Source organism: Urocitellus parryii, chromosome 4 (genome assembly GCF_045843805.1).
Source record: "Urocitellus parryii isolate mUroPar1 chromosome 4, mUroPar1.hap1, whole genome shotgun sequence".
NCBI classification, from domain to species: domain Eukaryota; kingdom Metazoa; phylum Chordata; class Mammalia; order Rodentia; family Sciuridae; genus Urocitellus; species Urocitellus parryii.
Genome location: NC_135534.1, coordinates 17,287,168 through 17,307,808, shown reverse-complemented (window position 1 = coordinate 17,307,808; position 20,641 = coordinate 17,287,168). Strand labels below are relative to the sequence as shown.

Here is a 20,641-nt window from a genome sequence, read left to right as displayed (position 1 = left end):
TTTCTTCATTTCAAATTGGATTAGTATGTGAGTTTGGATCCTTATGATTTCTTAGTTTCTTTCTGAAGCCTACATGCTGTGATTCCAGGAGATCTGATGTGAAATGCAGAGTGAAACATACATCAAATAAAAATAAAAGTTAATGTGGTGAATAAAATGTTTTTAAATATGAGCTGATAATGTTAGATTGACTTTCTAATTATAGCATAAATAAGATCCATAGAGATGTATGCTGTTATTCCATTTATATATATCAGAAATGATATTTTGAGACTGTACCCACTTCTTGACTGAATATATAGCAAGGTCATGAGATCGGGCAATCTTTTGCAGGACCTTTCTAATCACCATCTCTCATATATATTAATAACTATGTCTCATTGCTATTAATCAACAATTTCAAGACATAACATTCATTTAACTCAACATATTTTTATGTTACCCAAATACATTCATAATTATTACTTTACCAGGTTAGATAGAATTCAATATTCAACATTCAAATGTCTCTTTACAACCACTTCTAGATTTCTAATACATTCCAACTATTTTCCCCTCATATTTCCTCAATCACGAAAGCTGATCCCTAATTTAAAAAAAAAAAAAAAGCAAAACCACATTTTCCTTCTTCTGACCATGGGCTGGGCCATCTGAGGTAAACTTACTCAAGAGAAAGGTATATCTCTTTGTTCTCACAGCTATTTTGGGGTGACTCTAAAGAGAAAAAAAATATTAGTATTATATTGCAATTGGGGTAAGTAGTATTTTCTGTCCTAACATCTACCTCACTCAAAGCCCACTATCTGTCATCCCAATTAACTGCTTCTTCTAGCTTATTTTCTTGAATATGAAGGTAAGATGAAATTGATAAAAATTCAGATTATTCTATTAAACAATCCTCCTTCCTGCATTTAATTAAATAAGCTTTCTGATTTTTATTGTCTTTCAGATTCATTGAGATGAAGTTCTCTATTGTAGTTTCCTCTGAAAGATCCTCATCTGATCATTAACCACAGACCAGCCTTTCCCAGAGGATCATTGACAGGGATCTATTCCTTTCACACCTACATGAATTCCGTCTGTCTGTCATTGCTTCTACTGTACTAGCACCAAAGTTTTGAAGAGTGGAGACATAGTGGCTTTAATTTGTAGCATTGAATCCTTTTGGGACTGTGTTTTAAGCTCTTTAGTGCTGGATAAACATGAGCTACCTAGCACATACCCATCAGTGCTTGACAATTTTCAAATATGTTGCTTCTCCTTAACTCCATTCCTAGTTCTAAGATAAATCTACTTTCTCTCTTCTGGAATAACCCTAGCAGCCTGACCCCACAGCAATTCATTCTGCACAGAACAGCAGGTGAATACTTGGAAGATGTAAATCCATCATTAGACATCTCTGTTAGAAGATTTCTTATTTCCTTGTACATGAAATAAGATTTAAACTCCTTTCCATTGATTAAAAACTGTTGTTTAATTTGGTACTTGGAAATCTTTTTAACTTCATCAGTTAAATTTCTCTCCTCATTTGCATTTCAATATTGAGTTCTATCTCCTAAGAATGGAAATTTAAGTGTTGTCTCCTTTTATTTCTTATGACCATAAGGTTCATTGTGTGAATATTCCTTCTAAGTATTTAGGATTTATCTCAAATGTCACTTCATAAGAGACCACCCCAATTATATTGTCAAGATTATATTATTACTACTGAATTGGATTAATACCAGTAAGTGAATTGTTAATCATATACTATTGTCTTCTAATTTAAAACAACTTATTTATACCCCTACTTTTCATTATACCTGAGGAAAATGAGATTTTTAAAGTTCACATAATTTTTCCAGGTTTTCACATATTTTGGATTCCAAATCTATTTTTTTCTTCTATATGCCCTTGGTTTGATATTTCAAATAATAACACCTGTATAGAAATCATTCTTATTTTTTTTTTTAACTAGGTGATTTTTTTTATGTACTTTACTGGTTCTTCAGAAGAAACAGATACAACAATTCTTCAAGATCTCTATTACCATTTGTATTAGTCAGGTTTGTGTCACTGTTATCAAAATTCCCAACATAACAACTTATAGGAGGAAAAGTTAATTTTGGCTCCTGGTTCTAAAGGTTTAGTCCAGGGTGGGCACAGTTCATTGCTCTGGGCTTAAGGTGAAGCAAAACATTATGGTGGGAGGTACTGGGTGAAGAAAGCTGCTCCATTCATGGCACCCAGCAAGCAGAGAGAGGGAGGGGAAAGGGTCCCAGGGAAGTTGGACCCTTCCAAGTCATGACCCTGTGACCCATCTCCTCCAGCCATGCCCCACCTACCTAGAGTTACCACTCACTTAGTCAATTCAAACTGTCGTGGATGGATCATGTTACAGCTCTGACAATCCAATCATTTCACCTCCTAACATCCCTGCATTAACACATAAGCTTGTGGGGATAGCATATCCCAAGTTGATTGTATGCCACACATGCTACCACTGAGCTACAGCTCAAGTCCTTTCCATTTTTTTTTTTTTTTTAATTTTTAAACAGCCTCACCAAGTTGGTGAGACTGACATTGAACTTGTGATCCTCTTACTTGGCCTCCCGCATGTATCAGTGCATCTGGCTCTGTTATAGTTTGTATTGATTATTTTCTGATACTCCTGAAAATAAAATATTGTCTTAATCGGGAATCTTATTGTTTTAAAATAAAATTGACTTTAGGACATTTTCTGTGTTTTTGCCAGCTTGAAACATTTTCTTTTTCCTGTTTTAATTTCATATTGTTACCTTAAAAAAGTCTTAATTATCTCTTATATTTATCAAAGGCTTTGGATCTATAATGTAAAAATTAATATCTGCCAGTTTGCTTACCTAAGACAATCCGAATTACCTGTATGTATTATAACTCCTCCCTTTTCTTTACCTCAGGGAGAAAAATAATTACTGCATAGGTACATGGGAATGTTTGTGAAGCAGAAATGTACTCCACATACACACTACTGTGAGGACAAAAACATCAAGTGTATCTAGAGCCAACTGCAATTCCCAACTCAATTAACTATTAGGCTAATTAGCTTTCTTAAAACCTCTTCCAATCAGTCTAGCCCATACCGCAGTCTGTCCTGTGACATCTGACAACACATTCATGTATTGGCCCTTGGAGTTCTCATCCACAAATTCACAAATATTTTCTGCCCTTGGCATTACCCTGTGTGATCCAATTTTTTTTTTTTTTTTGGAAGAATATAGGCAAGACTCTGCTCTACTATGTTACCCTATATATGACTTTTAATTAAGTTAAAAGTATAAATTACCATGAGAATCAGTTATTTTCCATGAGAATCAGTTGTTTTCCATAAAATAAGAGAGGTAATTAAAAATACAGTGAGACTATAGAAGCATAAACTTGAATTTTCAATGAGAAAAATTGCATTCTTCTTTGCTAGGGACATACAGATGGTTTTTGCTAAAAACCACAAAACTTTTGAAAATTTACTCATTTTTAATCCTATAATATTTTACTGACTTCATTTCTCTTAAGCCCAAATTAAATATTCCCATGGACCACATCAAACAATATATAGAAAGTTTAGCAAATGCACTTATATACTGTGTACAACTCTTGCCATATTTATGGTCTTATTTGATTGGAATCACAAAAACAATGATAGGACATGGGTCAAATCCATTAAACTGTTGCTTATGAGTTGCATGAATTTACATTTTAAAAGAAATATTTGTTTTATATTTCCCATAACAGACAGAAATTTGCAAAGAAATAGGAATGATTTTATTTTTAATAGCAACATTTTTTTATTATCAACATTAAATAACATACTTAATCATTATATTCAATGCAACATTCTTTAATTTTAGTTTTCATATTTTTAAAATAAAATTTAATATTGTTATGATTAAGAACAAATAAATTATGGATTAACATATTTCATATTCTTGGAAAATAGTAATTTAACTCTTTACCTCAGGAAAAAAAATAACTACAGGGACAAACAAATAGTGGATTCATTTTAACACCAATATATTATTTATAATCTAAATGCTTGATATTATTTATTGAATTGTTATCTTCAAATTAATAGTCCCATAAGATAAAATATCAACATATAAGCAGTTTACCTTTTCAGTTTTGCCAATCTAGCCTCCTTTTCATTTAATTTCTTATTTTTTGTAAATATTTAAATAGATTGAGAGCTATATCATTTTTAAATAAGAGCTCCACTTGCCTTTGAAATGGTTAGTCCTCTTTATATTAGAAATAGTCACTTCTTTCCACTGGGGATATCTCAACCCCCCCTGCTACATATAAATTGTTAGCTGACTGCCCACGTTTATAATTAATTTGGTATGTTTTCAAAACATTTGCTCCATAGCAGATTAGACTTTCCTGATGGCTCTCCATGGAATAAAATTTCACACACTATTGTTTTTCTCAAATGTAGTCAGCACACATGTCCTAGAAGAGATTATCCTAATTGTCTATTATGATCTAATATTTGTGGGTAGACATTTTTAGCAAATGATGGCTCTTGATGACATCATCTGAACATGCTCAGCTTATTTTCTCATCTTTGAGGGATACTCATTTTTTTGTAGCATATTGATGTGTACAGATGAAGTTTTCTTTATGTTCATTCTAATGAAGTTTAGAGGAATATGTACATTGATATTTTCCACTGTTAAAGAAGAACTGAAGTCAAAATAAATTTACAGAGTTTGAATGAGAAGAGCGATTCATGAATCAAACAATTCAAAACCAAAAGCAGTTCTCAGAGCTCCCCTCTAGTACCATAACAATGGGACTTTAAAGCTTAACAAGAAGCAACATAAACAAATTACTTAATTGACTCTAGCTACTCATTTGCCTTACTTGAGTATGATGGTTCAATAGAAGGTTATTAATAATTTAAATAGTTGGCTGTTTGGCTGGCTGTGAAAATCTTCTTTGGTAGAAGTTAGCATGATCAGAAGATTAGCTTTCTGAGTATTCCTTCTCAGGAAGGTGGGCAGACTCCTAAGTTGGGCCCTGTGATTCTTGCATCCTGGTACTCAAGTTTTGTGACCTCAAATTCATTTGAAAATTAGAGGTAATAAAACTTGAATCTATTCCAACCATATGATAATGGAAATAGTATTTATGTGATTATGTTTAAAGATTCCATTATATAACACTGCAATAACCATCTTGGTAGAAGTCTCCATTGTCCATGTTGGCTTGAAGAAGCAAACTCTAGAGGAGGTTGCCTTCACTGAGTAACCCATGTTGCAAGGATGAGAATGCAGCCCCTAGAAACTGAGAAGTGCTTCCAGTCAACAGCTAGGAACAAGTTGAAAACTTGAGGCATGCAGTTGAAAGAAGTTGCATTCTCACCACCTAATTGAATCTTCCCCTAGAAGAACTGGGATGAGTATGCTGCCCTGGCCAACACCTTGACTGTGCAGTCTGGGTGACCTGAAACAGAGGACCTAGCTAAACAATGTTTAGACTACGGTCTATCAGAAATTGACATGTTAGATACATTGTGGGGGAGAGCACATTTTTGGCTAATAAGATTGTGGTAATTTGTAATGTAACAATAGAAAAAAAATCTCTCAGAATCACAATATTTTATAACTCACATCCAGTGCTTGAACTAGTTTTCTCATGTAATTTGTCCTTTTTTATCTTTGTTCATTGTGGAAGTCTTATTCTGGTGCTAGTATTTCTCCATGAATGAAAGAAGATACCCTTCTCCCATGTTTCTACTTTCATATATTCCTTTTAAAGAGTGAGTTTATATTGTTAACTTTTCATGAAAACATTTAATCAAGTACAATGATTGCTCATTAGAGTATATGTTGTTTGGATATGTGGTATCTCATAAATGCTTATGTGCAAGATGATATAAGAACATTCAGGGGTGAGATAATTGGATTATGCAAGTTGTAACCCAGAAATAATAGGGAAGATGGCTTCAGAGCTTTTCAGGCATTAGCAAGACCATATTCATCACGGGCTCAAGGATATAAAAGTAAAAATTCCTTTAAAAAGAGATCATGGGGACTCTCTGTATGCACAAGGGACCAACAATGTTATTCCACTGTGTTCATCTAACCTTGCAGCTATGGTCCCAGAAGACTTTGATATTGCTCAAAATGGGTGCAGACCTTGTGCATTTACCATGTGGGGCTGGATCTATAGGAATGCAAGATACATTAGGTGGTCCTAGAAGCTTCCATTGAGATATGAAAAAAAAAAAAAGGCTTCAAGGTCAGGCAAAGTGTAGCAGGGTGATAGATCCAGAGGGTTTCCCCTGAGAGGGTGATATGTGAAGATTTGAAAAGGAAGCTGCAGCTGCAGCAGAGAACCTGAGAGTAAGAGACAAGAGCAGCTTGGGATGTCTGCTGAGGACAGCTGCAGGAATTGAGCAGAAACAAGTGAAGAGAGGCGACGAGATCTGCAGCCACCAAAACCACAGGGTGGAGCTATATAGTCCTTTGGAGAGAACATTATGATGCCTTGAGCCCTAAATGTTGGAAGAGGAACCACAAGACAGTTTTGCCCAGGTGTATTTTCAATTTTGCTTTGTTCCCATACCTTCTTTCTTCTTTCTTTACCCCTAGTTCTTCCTTGTGGAATAGAAGCATTTACTGTGTACCATTATATTTTGAATACCTGTAATTGCGTTTGATCTTTACTTTCACTTCTGAAAGTTTGCTTTGAGGCTCAGATTAAATTATGGTTAGAACTTTTGGGAAGCACTTGAAGTGTTCAGACTATGAAGACTCCTGAAAATGGACTAAATGTATTTTGTATTGTAAGATGGGCATAAAATTTTGGGAAGCCAGGGAAAGGATGTTATGATTTGCATATTTGGTGTCCCCAAAACATATTTTTAAGATATATTTGTAAAAACATTCAGAGATAAAAAGATTTGATTATGAGAGTTGTGATCAAATCAGTGGACTGATTTCCTGGTGTGGATTAACTGGGTGGTATCTGTAGACAGGTTTTGGCTGGAGGAGGTAGGTCACTGAGACCATGCCTGTAGGTTATTTTGTTTATTGTCTCTGGCAAGCTTAGATCTCACTCTACTTCCTGACTTTTGTTTTGAAATGTTTTCTTCCACCATGATATTCTGCCTCTTATTAGGCCCAAAGCTATGGATTCAGCGGATCTTGGTCTTAAACTCTTAAGCTGTGAGTCAAAATAAACTTTTCTCCCTCTACATTATTCATGTCAGAACTTTTTGTAACTGCAATGAAAAAGCTAAAACATTGTATTTCAAAGCATACTATAGTTATTTTAGTACAATAAATTATCTCTCTTGTTGTTGCTATTTATTGGAATATCTGCTTTTCCTTTCTTTTGTGTTTTCTTTGTTTGTTTGTTTGTTGTTTGTTTGTTTTGGCTAAGCCTTGGTCAGATAATATTGCCTTTTCCATTTTGAAATGGTTATATCCTAACTAGAAATATAAGTACTTACATAATATTGGGGAAAAGAGGCAAATGTATTTACTACTTGAGTAATTTAAGAAAAGTTTTGTGAACTCTTTGCTGGATGAAGTCTGTGTCAAGTATTTTGGCAATCTAAACAATTTCTTGTCAGTTTGTTGATACTTGTCATCTAAACATTGTTTATCACCAAGGATTATGTGTGTGCATGCAGCATCCGGCATATATGTGATTATGCATAATTTAGTCCACAGACTTTGGTTGGTCTTTGTCCTTGACCACCATAATTTCCCACATAAATTAAGTGCTAATAAGATGCTGAATTAATGCTAATGGAATTAATTTAAGGAAGAAAATATCCTCAAAAACACCATTCTCAAAAATGCAAAGAGAAATGAAACTCTAATTTAAGCAAAATACAACCCAATTTTGTTTTTCAGTGTTGGGAATTGAACTAAAGGCCTCATCTCTGCTGAGCACATGCTCCAGAATTGAACAACATATTTCCCTGTCTGAAGAAAAAAAAATGAGTTCACAGTTAGATATCTAGAAGAAAACTGTCATTGATATATAAATGGCAAGCAGCAATACAAATTTTTATTTTGGATTTCAAGTTACATGTTTTGTGGAAATGATGTAGTTGCTCATGACTTTCCTTATCAATATTATTTTTGGACAATAATTTTGAGACAGTCAAAGAGAATGGAAGACAGGTATGTCAAGACTTACTGTGAAGACACATTATCTCAATGGTGTGTGGTATTAGTGATGAGATCCACAGATTCATCGATGGGATAGATTCGGAAGCCCAGGAATAGACCCACCAAAATATAGTTGAAAATGTAGTGTGATCTTTGAAAAGACAGTAAAATGGAGCAAAGATTATCTTCTCACAGAATCTTACTGCAAGAACTGGCCATTCCCAGGTTAAAAACAAAACAAAATGAAAAAGAATGTATACACTTTTCATATCCTTCACAAATGTTAACTCAAATGCATGTTGGACCAAAATGTAAAGCAAAACTATCAAATCCTTAAAAGATAGCATAGAATAAATCAAGATGAAATAGGGTTTGCCAATTAGTTTTTAGGTACAGAAAAGCTAAATAGAAGATCCATGAAAGAAAAGGGTAAACTGAGAAGTGGCACAGAGGTAGGAAAGATGGTGAGATGCGATGGTCATCATTACCCTAAGTACATGTATAAAGACATGAAGGATGTGACTCTCCTTTGTGTACAACCAGAGGTAAGAAAAATTGTGCTGTGTATGTGTTATATGAATTGTAATGCATCCTGTTGTCATATATAACAAATTAATTTTTTTAAAAAAACCCTGTACTTTATCAACAGTAAATTTTGGTTCTGAATAAGATATATCAAGAACCTGAGAACCCATGTCACTTAGGGAGGATATTTTCAAAGATACACTTGATAAACTGTTTTTAGTTTAGACTCAACAATAAGTAATAAAACTGATTAAAAACTGATGAAAACTATAGCAAGCCTCTCAAAAGAGAATGTTAAGTAAACGTATAAAAGATGCTCTGTATCAAAAGGTCATTAGTGAAATCTAAGTTAGAACAACAAAGAGATACCATTATATACCTATAGTAATGGTCAAAATATAGAACACTGATAGCACCAAGTGCTGATGAGAATATAAACCAATAGGCTGCTCATGCACTCACTGCAGGTATGCAAAATACCTTACCATGCACTTACTATAGAGTCCATCAATCATGTTCCTCGTTATTTACCCACAGTAACTAAAAACTTTTGTCCATAAAGAATCCTATGCATGGATGTTTACAGAATATCTAGCATATTTATTCACAATTTTTTAAATGTCAACTTGATCAAGAGACTCTTTTGCAAACAAATGAATAAATAAATTGTGGTAAAATAGAGAAAGTGTAATATTGTTACTGTAATAAGAAAAAAATCAGTGGTCAAGTTATAAAAAGACATGGGGGAAAAATGTTATCATTGAGTGAAATAAAGCAATGTGGTAAAACTACATGTTGTATGATTCCAAATATATGACATCCTATAAAAGAGCAAATGATAGAGACACTTAAATGATTAATGGTTTCCACTAGACAAGGGGAAGAAGGGATGAACATGCAGAGTACAGAGGATTCTGAAGGTGGTGAAAGTACTTCAGATGATGATATAAAGGTGAATACAGGTCACTATACATTTTTTCAACCCTTCCCCCCATAAAAATGCACAACACCAAGAATGAATGACACTGTGAATGATATACTGTTGGTGTTAATGATATGTCCATTGAAGCTCACAATTGTTAAGAAATATACAGCTCTGGTGATGCTGTTGATAATGGGGCATGCTATAATGTGTAGAAGGGGGTACTGTATAGGAAATCTCTGCTCCTTTTCCTCAATTTTACCAAATTTACTGTTGGCCTAAACTATTCTATAACATAATGTCTTTTAAAAATATTGTCATTAATATCACTAGTAAAGAAAATGCATTTGTGTTATATAAGAATCTATAAAAAGAAGTATTTATATTAATTTATAGCACAGAAATTTGAACTGTTGAAGAAATTGGACAGTGGTGTGTCAACCCTCTTACAGAAGAGCATGGTGTTGGAATGATCGCCTCTATAATATGAAGAAATAGAAAGATAAAATGCTGAAGTTCTTTGCTGAATGTGGGCAAAAGGAAATTAATGAAAAATAGAAAAACATTCCATAAATCAAAAAATGAGCATCTAGATTATATATTGGAAGAGTGGACCCATCAGTTTTACAGGAAACCCATTCCACTTAATGTTGTGCTGATCATTAAACCAGCAAAGATCTATCAAGTTGAACTGAAAATTGAAGGGAACTGTGACTATTCAACAAGTTGGTTGTAGAAATTTAATGAAAGACACAACATTAAATTTTTAAACATTTTTTTGTTATAAAGCATCTGCTAATCCGAAGCAGTAAAGAAATCCATTGAAATGAATATCAAAGGGGGTCTTAACATCAATAGTGAAGCTCCAGTTGTTCTCTCACTGACCTTTGGTAAAATAGCCAAATTGTTTCAGAATCAAGGTGATCATGATAATAGTGTCATTGAATATGATGTTGTTAACACTAGAGAAAAAAATTTTCCATAGGTATCATGGTGAAAATGTATAGTGGGCTTATTGAAAAAGTAAAGTCAGTCTGCATTTATAACAGAAAAAAAAAAAAAGAATCTATATGCATGCGTTAGTTGCATCACATTTTCTCTGATTAGTAAAATTAGAAACTTATACCTGGATATCCAAGAGAGAATGTGCTTTTTAAACATGTGACCTAGTTTTTATAATTTTTATTATTTTTTTAATCTAATAATGCAAACTGCCTCTCTCAAATATCTCTCCAGGTGGGCTCAGTAGCACATGCTTGTAATCGCAGTGGCTCAGGAGGCTGAGGCAAGAGGATCTTGAATTCAAAGACAGTCCCATGAAAAGTGAGGGACTAAGTAACTCAGTAAGACTCTGTCTCTAAATAAAATGCAAAATAGGGCTGGGATGTGGCTCAGTGATCAAGTGTTCCTAAAGTCAGTCCCCAGTACCGCCTCCCCAAAAAAAGTCCCTCCAAAAAAAAAATAGTAGAAAATATATGCCCTATTTAAGATGAAAAGAACATGGTTTTTCTCTCTAGGAATAGATGCAAACTTTGTTCACTTTTTCTTGTGTTCAATAAATATCTTTTAGCCTTTACTATATCACAGGCGTATTTTAAATGGGAATGCAGAACACTAAAAATATCAGCAAAGGCTCCTTTCCTCATGGTGTTTATTTAAATTCTAGTGAAGATAACTGGTAATAAGCAATATAAGAAATACATAACTTGCTATATTTAGTGATAACATTTAAGATACCATGTGAACCACTGAACTTTGGGAAAGATCTCACTGAATAAATGACATTTGAATGAAACCTAGAAAGGTAAGTTGTAAAATGTGTGAATGTCTGTGGGAAGAAAGGGGTAGGCAGAGGAGGAAGTAGAGGGAGTTTAAGAGGCTCCAGCCTCAGGAGGCCAGGATGGCTGCAAAAGATATGACTAAGGATATTTAAATGAAAAACAATGAAATGTTAGATTATTTTCATTTCTTGAAGAAAAAAAAATCCCTTCCCCTAAAACATAGTTTATTTTTCAAAACAAATGTTACAAAATTTAAATACTCATTGTCACCATTGTCCCAGTCTATTCAAGCTGCTAAAATGAAATATCTTAGATCTGGTCACTGATAAATGGCAGTAATCTATTTTGTTTTCATAGCTTAGAGACTAGGAAGCCAATGGTTTTTTATTTCTCTTTCTTCCTCCCACTCTTTATTTCTCTTTTTCTTTCCTTCCATTTTCATCAATATATGAGACTGTTCACTTCTGAGGATATTGTGTGTATATATGTATGCACCCACATTAGTTGCTTTGCTTTGTCCCTGGACTTTAATGTGACTGATATTGATCTCAAAACAATCACCTCAGAGTTAGGAAGCAGTCTATAAGTTGGTCTGGTGTGAACTTTTTTTTCAAAATTGAGGTGCCCTAGTGATTGCTAGACACTATTATGTTGTCTCTTGGGTCTTTAACCTCTGAATACAATGCCGAAAAGGCAATGCAAACAGACAATAAGAGAGAAAATTCCAGATTTAGAAGTAGTATGTAAAGAAAAAGGCCAACAAACATGTGAGTTGTAGACTACTAACAAAGTAGAGCACCATTAAAGGTGGTAGCTACTGAATAAGAAAAAAAATTTTAAATGAATTTAAATAGGGTAAAAAAAAGGACCTATCCCTAAATTATGAGAGCTGTGGTTGCATTTTGAATATTAATAAACAAGGATTTGATTTTCCTGGAGGTCTGCCAAAATTGTTTTCTCTATGTTGTTTCACACTGTGTGTGTTGCCATTGAACACCTGTAAAGGACTTAGTAAGTCAAGCAGGAATCAAGATGAAGGGACACATTTACATCAGGGGTCCGGTGGAGGAACTGCTGGATCTATTTCAACTAGCCTTCCTGGTATCTTCTAAGGCTTTTGTGTCCCTGATACTTTCTATTGAAAAAACAGATGTGGTCACTTGTTCTGGGACAGTTTTCCAGCTTTATTGAAAGGAGGCAGGGCACCATGAGAAGTAACCTGACTCCTTCTGTGTCTCAAGAGAATGCACTTACATGGTGCAGACTTGGTCTTGACATAATTTAGACACACTCATACTTTACCATAGAAGCAGCCTTCCCCAAGTCCTGCAATAATTATTGGCTCCTGTGCTTACACAGTGGTGAATCTTTTTCCTTAATAAATGAAAAGATATTATTCTTCTCATTCAGACCCTTCCTTCTCATTAGGGCCACCTGTAAAGTTGGGTTTTTTTTTTTAGTTTGTGTCTTCTATGTGTTTAAGAAGCCTGCTTCTGTGAGGAAAGTTCATAATTGTCCAGAAATGACCACTAGCTGACAGGTAAGTGTTTCTCCTCAGGAGTGAAACACATTAAACCCACCTAGCTACATACTAATCATCCTCTTTTCCTATTTTGGCAAATATTCTTCATAAATCACTAAGAAAATCAGGTCAAATATCAATTTTCTTTAAAATTGAATTGGGTCATTGGAATTCCAGTACACATGGGGTTCATCTACTTGATCTTCTCTCTGGTTTTCTGTGGCCCTAACTAGTTGAATTGCTTTTTTTTGTGACATACCTCCAGTGCTTACAATGGCCTGTGGGGACACTTTTAAGACTGAGATTTTTATTTTTCTTTACCAATTTTCTTTTACAGACATACTGCCATTAGATCCTGATGGTTCTTTCTTTATATAAACCTCCTTCACTAATTATAAAGCAATATATTGACCATGAGTATATAAAGCATTTACAGTTAAAAACTTTCTTATTATATTAGTAACCTTTCAATCTAACAAATTTAATTAAATAATATTATATTCCAGACAATACACTGGACTCTAGATATATAAACATGAATAATCTTTTTTTCTGAAAAATAAAATGTAGATATTATTCTGGACTCTTACAAATAACAATAGCAGTAATAGGAATAATCTTTGATGAATCCAATATGTTATTACAGATACTTCATTATATTGGATCAAGTTTTGAAGGTGGCTGCTTGTTACTCATAAGAAAATATGAGTTTGGGGATTAATCTACTATTTGAAAATAGAAGCAGAGTTGAGTTCACATAGGATAAAAATACAATAATATTAATTCAAAATAAATCAAAGTTCTAAGCCAAATTAACTTATAGAGACTGTGATGAATAAGAACACATTTTATGGATTTATGTTTTATGAGGTCATAACACAATCCATTTAAGATGCAATTTTTTCAGTGCCACCATAAAATCTTTGTTTCTTAAACAATATATCATCGGATTAAACATGGGTGTCACAATAGTATAGAAAAGAGAAAGGAATTTGTCTGTTCCTGCTGAATGACTAGACTTTGGTCTCAAATACGTAATGATGCCTGATCCGAAGAATAAAGCCACAACCATGAGGTGGGAAGAACAGGTGGAGGAGGCCTTCCGTCGCCCAGTTGCTGATGGTAGCTTTAGGATGGTGGAGATTATTCTTACATAAGATCCAAGTATCAATATAAAAGGAATAGTGACAACCAGTAGAGTAATCACATAAACCAACATCTCAATCACAAGAGTGTCCCCACAGGCCAGTTTAAGCACAGGAGGTATGTCACAAAAAAAGTGATTCAGCTGGTTAGGGCCACAGAAAGGTAGGGAGAAGATCAAGTAGGTGAACCCCATGTGTACTGGGATTCCACTGACCCAACAGCCTGTGGCCAGCTGGATACACAGCCTATGGTTCATGATGATGGGATAGAGCAAGGGGCTACAAATGGCTACATACCTGTCATAAGCCATTGCAGTCAGGATAAAGCACTCAGTAGCTCCAAAGACCAGAAAGAAGTACATTTGAGTAGCACAGGCTACAAAGGAAATATTTCTGGTTTGTCTACAGAGGTCTGTTAATAATCTTGGGACAGTGACTGACACATAACATATTTCCAAAAAGGAAAAATTCCCTAGAAAAAAATACATGGGGGTCTGGAGAGAAGGCTCAACATGGGTTATTATGATAATGAGGCTATTTCCCATCAGGATAATTATATAGATTATCAGAAACAACCCAAAAAGAAACTCTTGTATATTAGGAATATTAGAAAAACCAAGGAAGATAAATTCCACCAGTTTAGTGTGATTCCTTTGTGGAGGATTTTGTCCTGTAGACTCCATTTATGAACACAACGATTTCAAGATGTAGAAGTCACTTCAATCCACCAGGCTTGGTGGCCATAGTAATAATGGCCAGTCTACTGACACGGAAGAGACATCCAATTGTGTTTAAGTGCCTTGTATGTTCAGCGATATATTTCAAACTCAATATCCTAAATTTCCACAATATAAAAAGAATAATTTTAATTTCTGTTTCTGCTTGTAATAAAGGTTATGATCATGTGAGTAACAAAGTAAATATGAGTTTCTGATTTGTGATGTACATGGCACAGTGCTAAAGGCAGTGCAGACTGAGCCTCATCAGCTCCTTCAGGAATTAAGCATTTTTGACCAGAGTTGTTCAAGCTCTCCTCTGCTCCACTGGATCCTATAACATTTGTTTTTGTTTTTTTCAGTTGCCATCCAGCCTGTGTCCTCCAACAATGCTAAACTCTGACCTTTCCTACAGATGGTCACATTCTCCACACTTTATGGTGTTAGGAGATTTGCACTCCCATTCCCTAGGTTCCAAACTTGTCTTCACTTCCTACAAAATACAACATTCCTTCCTTCTATTAAAACCCAAAGTTCCTCACACTTTCATAAATGCTAAACAACCAAAGAATTGACAATTTCTACTTTAAGTTATTTTTACTTCTCTTCTCAATGAATGTTCTCTTCTCTTTCTTTCCCACAACATACTTAAAGTACCCTCCCACCTCTTCCTTACTTCCAATTTAGAATCATCAAGAAGAATTAGCAAACTGAGAAATTTTGGATTAAAATAATATGTTATATAAACGAGACTGTGTATGCTCTAAAATACTTTTTTACCATTTCTATTTTTTCCCAATTTCTTTTTCTTTTCATAGTTTAGTAATTATTTTCCATTTTAGGTCTTCTCTAAATTTTCAAAAATTTGCATCATCTTCCAGGTATGTAAGTCATACCTTGAGGGAAAAAAACTAAAACAAAAAGAATATTGAAACTTCAGTGTTCTAGATATGTTTAACTTAATATATAAATCATTAAATCTATACATATCTGCTTTTTATTATTGCTTAATTTTTTTAGTTGTAAATGAACACACAGCATCTTTATTTATTTTTATGTGGTGCTGGGGATCGAATCTAGTGCCTCACACATTTCAGGCAAGTGCATTACCACTGAGCTATAGCCCCAGACTATATCTATATGTATCTTGTAGTTTATTATGAATCGTTTAGTATGTTAAGTAATAAAGAGAATAATCATGAAAGAATATTTATTTGCTGTTTTCACAGAGCTTGTGGACTAGTAGAGAAGTCAGACAGGTTTTGCATCTTACCTTAGATATTCGAAAGTTTATAGAGAGAAATTAAAAGTTGTTATTGGAGTTTGAGACAATTGCTTAGGGAAAGGGCAGCTATTTTAAGACTTTTATAGATTTTGGTCCATAGCAAAATAATCTTTGTTAATTTTTTAAAAAGAGGTTAAAATATTTTCTGGGAGAAAAATAGACTTCATATCCTCATTCAATACTATATTTCAGCAACTGTTTAGATGCCAACACAGATGAGTGATTTATAAATTCTTCCTGATTAATATATATATATAGGAATGAAAATTTCCCACCAATCTCAGCAGTTATGCTCAATTTCACTAGATATGAGTGTTCAGGAACCAATGGACTAGATATTAAGTGAGTTAAAAGTGGAAAATAGATACATTAAGGTAATATGCCCTTATTGAGATTATAGGAACCTAATTTCTCTTGTTTTAAAACATTTGTAGTAATAAAAATAGGTTACTAAGGAAGATGTTTTGAGCAATGAGTGGCATAAGCTATGATAGTGGATATATTTAAATTAAGCAATTGTAGTGTAAGTGTTGCTTTTATGATCATTATTATCTTTATTGTGTTTATAATTATCATTTTAGAATATGGTATTTTTCTATCCTCTTAAAGTCTGCTCACCATTTGTTCTGGCCTGTAATGGATTTTGCTCAATCTAGGACAAGAGAGAATGTATAGGGAAGTGTTTTAGCAAGAATGCTGAGCTGAAATTAATAGAATCATTCTATGCTGATGGAGAAAACCAGCAACAGTACCTGGAAAAAACACTTTAACTTACTGGTCTCTTTTTAAAAATTGTAAATTATAAAGACTTTTACAATTGTAGAGTTGTAATTTGAACTCAAGAGAGCTCACAATAAATGTACTATTGGCAAAGTGAAATTTAAAAATCTATATCAAAGCCTATTTAATACATAAAAAAAATTCTCAGAAATAACCTTCTTTGATGGTGTTTCTTTTCTCAAATGGGTCTATATTCTCCATTGGCAATTAGTAATACTTTGAAAGTTCTAATGTGGAAACTTTAGTAGCTTCACCACGTTTATTGAAAAAATTTCTTCTTTATGACCCTTTACCAATCTTATTTTCTATTTTAATAGGAAAGTAGCATAGCTAAAGGAGGGATGTAGAGAACCCTCATTAGTTGCCCTATTTTTTTGTTGATGCTGACAATTTTTAACATTCATTATGTGCTAAACACCATTTTCATGAGTTTATTTGCATTATCTAATTTATCATGCTCTGAGTGAAGTAGGTGTTGTTATTATATTTGTGTTATTGCATGAAAAGCCAGAGGCACAGAGAGGTTAAGTAGCTTTCCCAGTGTGATAAAGTTAGCATACATCCTAACTGAATTCAAACTCAGTAATTTATATATATATATATATATATATATATATATATATATACACACACACACACACATATATATATATATATATATATATATATATATATATATATAAAAGCAAAGGGATCTATATATATGTATGTGTATATATAAAATAATTATAAATACTTATATATTTAAATATTTATATAAATGCAAAGAGATTCATAGAAAATTCTGGTAGTCTAAATAATATTAATAAAGCTTTGTGAAATAGTAACCCATTTAGAACTTCAGAGTAATTTTGTAGATCTCAATTACTATTACAAAATGAGAGACTAATTTACTTCGTAAATAGTCTATATAGTTTCATAAGATGACACACAGAGTAAATCCAAAAGATGAGAAGGAGTTTGGTGACCAATTGTCATAACCAGTATATACTACTACAAACAATTTGCCTCTTTTGAATACTATAGCCTAACACCTTATATAGTTGGATATTTATTGAATGTACATAGATGCATGAAATGCAGGAATACTTTTCAAATTAGTATTTGAGAAAAAGCTTAGTAGGCAAGTGTTGTAACAGACTACCCACAAAGGTATTCTGTAACCAGAAAAAGTCACTCTACTTTTTCTTTTCAAAAAGTACTAATACATCACAATGTCATTTTTTCCCATACTCACCTATACAAAATTGAGACTCAAAGCATTTTCATCTGTCTTCTAAAATATTTTTTCCTCTTTCATAAGTACCTGTAAATAAAGATTAATTCCTTCCATCTCATGATCAGAGAAGGTTTCAGTACATAAACAACTCAGATTTTAAATGAACTCATAACTACCAAGTTGCATTCTTTGAGGTCGAGAAATGACCAAACAGAAACAAAAGTTAGAGAGATGTTCAAAAAGCAATGCAAAACTTCAGATCAAGAGATCTATTGTATGGCATGGCAACTAAAGTTAAAAACAAGGAACAGTATTCTTGGTAATTGCTTATAGAGTGTTCTGACCATGATAAGATCATAAGCATATGACATTCATAAAGAAATCTGGTTGAAAGTATTTTCTTTGATGAGTTTGATCCATAAGATTAAAAACAATACTCTAAAATAAAATCAAAAATGCTTACCCATTACCTATATAGTGAAGAAATTATTATATGGTGCCTCTCTTATTTTATGTAAGGTAAGTTTTTTCATTGACATTATTAGAGTAACAAATCAAACTTTTTGTTTCCTCTTGAAATCCTTAATTTTAAGTAAGCTATAGTACATTTTAGAGAGGAAATAGTTCCTTATTCATTGTTAAGTCATTTTGTCTCTAAGACATGATGCATTTTTAAACCTCAGTAATTTATCAATTGAGAAGTATTAAATAATCCACACACTGCCTTTGATTGGATTAGTCCTTCATCATCATCTCTGTCTCTGTGGAATATGGTCTGAGGGGACCAGCCTCCTGATCATTCCTCTTGCCTTTCTCCCCATACCCTCTGCCTTTGGAGACTAGAGCCATTCCCCTACTGGCAAAGATTTTATAAGACATTCACAGTTTAAACATAGGCCTGCATCTGCACATAAAATCTGAAAATATTAAATTAAATATAAACAAATTTTTAAAATATTTTTAACAAAACTCATACATATGTCCTGCACATAATAATTGAAATATGTGCACATTGTGAAACAGTTAAAATGATCTAATTAACATATGCATACCTTCACATACTTCTCAATATTTGTGATGAGAATACTTAAAATATGCTCTACTATCAATTATAATAACAAAATTCCTTGATGTTAACTATGGTCACCATGTTGTATGACAGATTGATTTATTACTCTAATCTGTCTAAAACTTTGTTTCATTTGTCATGTCTCCCTGACTTTCAGCTCTCTCAGTTCCTGTGATCATCATTCTAGAACATCATTTCTCAACTTCAAAGAATGCAACTTGGAACTCATGAGTTTATCATAATCTAGCCTGTTTATTTATTTTTTAATACTTATTTCTTAGCTTTAGGTGGACATGATATCTTTATTTTATTTTTATGTGGTGCTGAGGATCAAACCCAGTGCCTTATGCACGCTACCACTTGAGCCATATCCCCAGCCCAACCTAACCTGTTTATAAGCTAAAGATCCCTTCCTTCATGCTATGGAGAGAATTCATCATTATTTACAGTATCTACATAAGAAGAAAAAATACTTTTAAAAAGAGGACATAGTACATTGAGTCTTCATTTTCTATGGATGAGTACAGAGAAATGACATGATATATTAAAACTATCATATAGTTCTATCATATAGAGAGAAAGTGGAATGCATTTTTCTTGTTATGAATATTTGGTCAGTTTATATAAAAAGAGATTATGAATCAATGAGTCTAGTATTCTCCATTTATTTATTTGAACAGCCAATACATGTCTAAGTATATAAGGTATTATGCTATAGAATTCAGAAGAGACAGAATACCTGTGTGGGTAGTTGGTTATAACACTTGCCCACTAAGCTTTTTCTCATTTTGATTTATTTGATGTGTCATCTTATGATAATAAGTATTCATAAAGGAATTAGTCTTTCATTTTCATAATAGTATTTAAGATCTCCAGTGATCATAAAATTACCTTGCAATTGTGAGTGGTTTGTTATCTAAAAGTTTCACTGACAATAGTGAGAATATGAAACCTTTTAGACTCACTTTGTATTCTAACTTATGAAAAGTGATATTATTCCTGAAGACAACTTTAAATAATCTGATACAAGCTCACATCTCCCTTCAATATAACTTCTATTTGACCTTAAGTATACTATTTATATTTTATTTCATACTTTAACTTCTTTCTTTATTTCATGAGCTCCTGGAGTCCTACCCATTTGTCTTCCTTTCTGATGCACATCTTGCTCCAAGCACCAAGCCACAACACTCAGCTTTTCTTACCAACATAAAAGATCCTATTTGTCCCAGATAATTCTCTCTCTCTCTCTCTCTCTCTCTCTCTCTCTCTCTCTCTCTCTCTCCCTCCCTCCCTCCCTCCCTTCCTCCCTCCCTCTCTCCCTTCCTCTTTTTTATAGTAAGCAGCTTACAAGGGTGACAGTTCAATATATATTACAACTCAGGCAATCACATAATGAGGTCTTATGTTTTATTCTCAGCAATTGTAACACTCTTTTTCTCTTTTGTCATCACTTTGTCCAGTGACATTACATTCCTTAGCTTCATATTCCTTAGTTTTCCAAAAATGTTCAAAAGTATATGTAGGGTCATC

The 20,641-nt window shown here is 33.4% G+C and overlaps 1 protein-coding gene across 1 annotated transcript; it reads right to left on the bottom strand.

The window, feature by feature from the left end:
- Positions 1 to 13,765: 13,765 nt before the first annotated feature.
- On the bottom strand, positions 13,766 to 14,722 carry LOC113177553 (olfactory receptor 10AG1-like). The gene has a single exon (XM_026382102.2). It carries the CDS (start codon positions 14,720 to 14,722, stop codon positions 13,766 to 13,768), a length of 957 nt encoding a protein of 318 aa, XP_026237887.2.
- Positions 14,723 to 20,641: the final 5,919 nt, after the last annotated feature.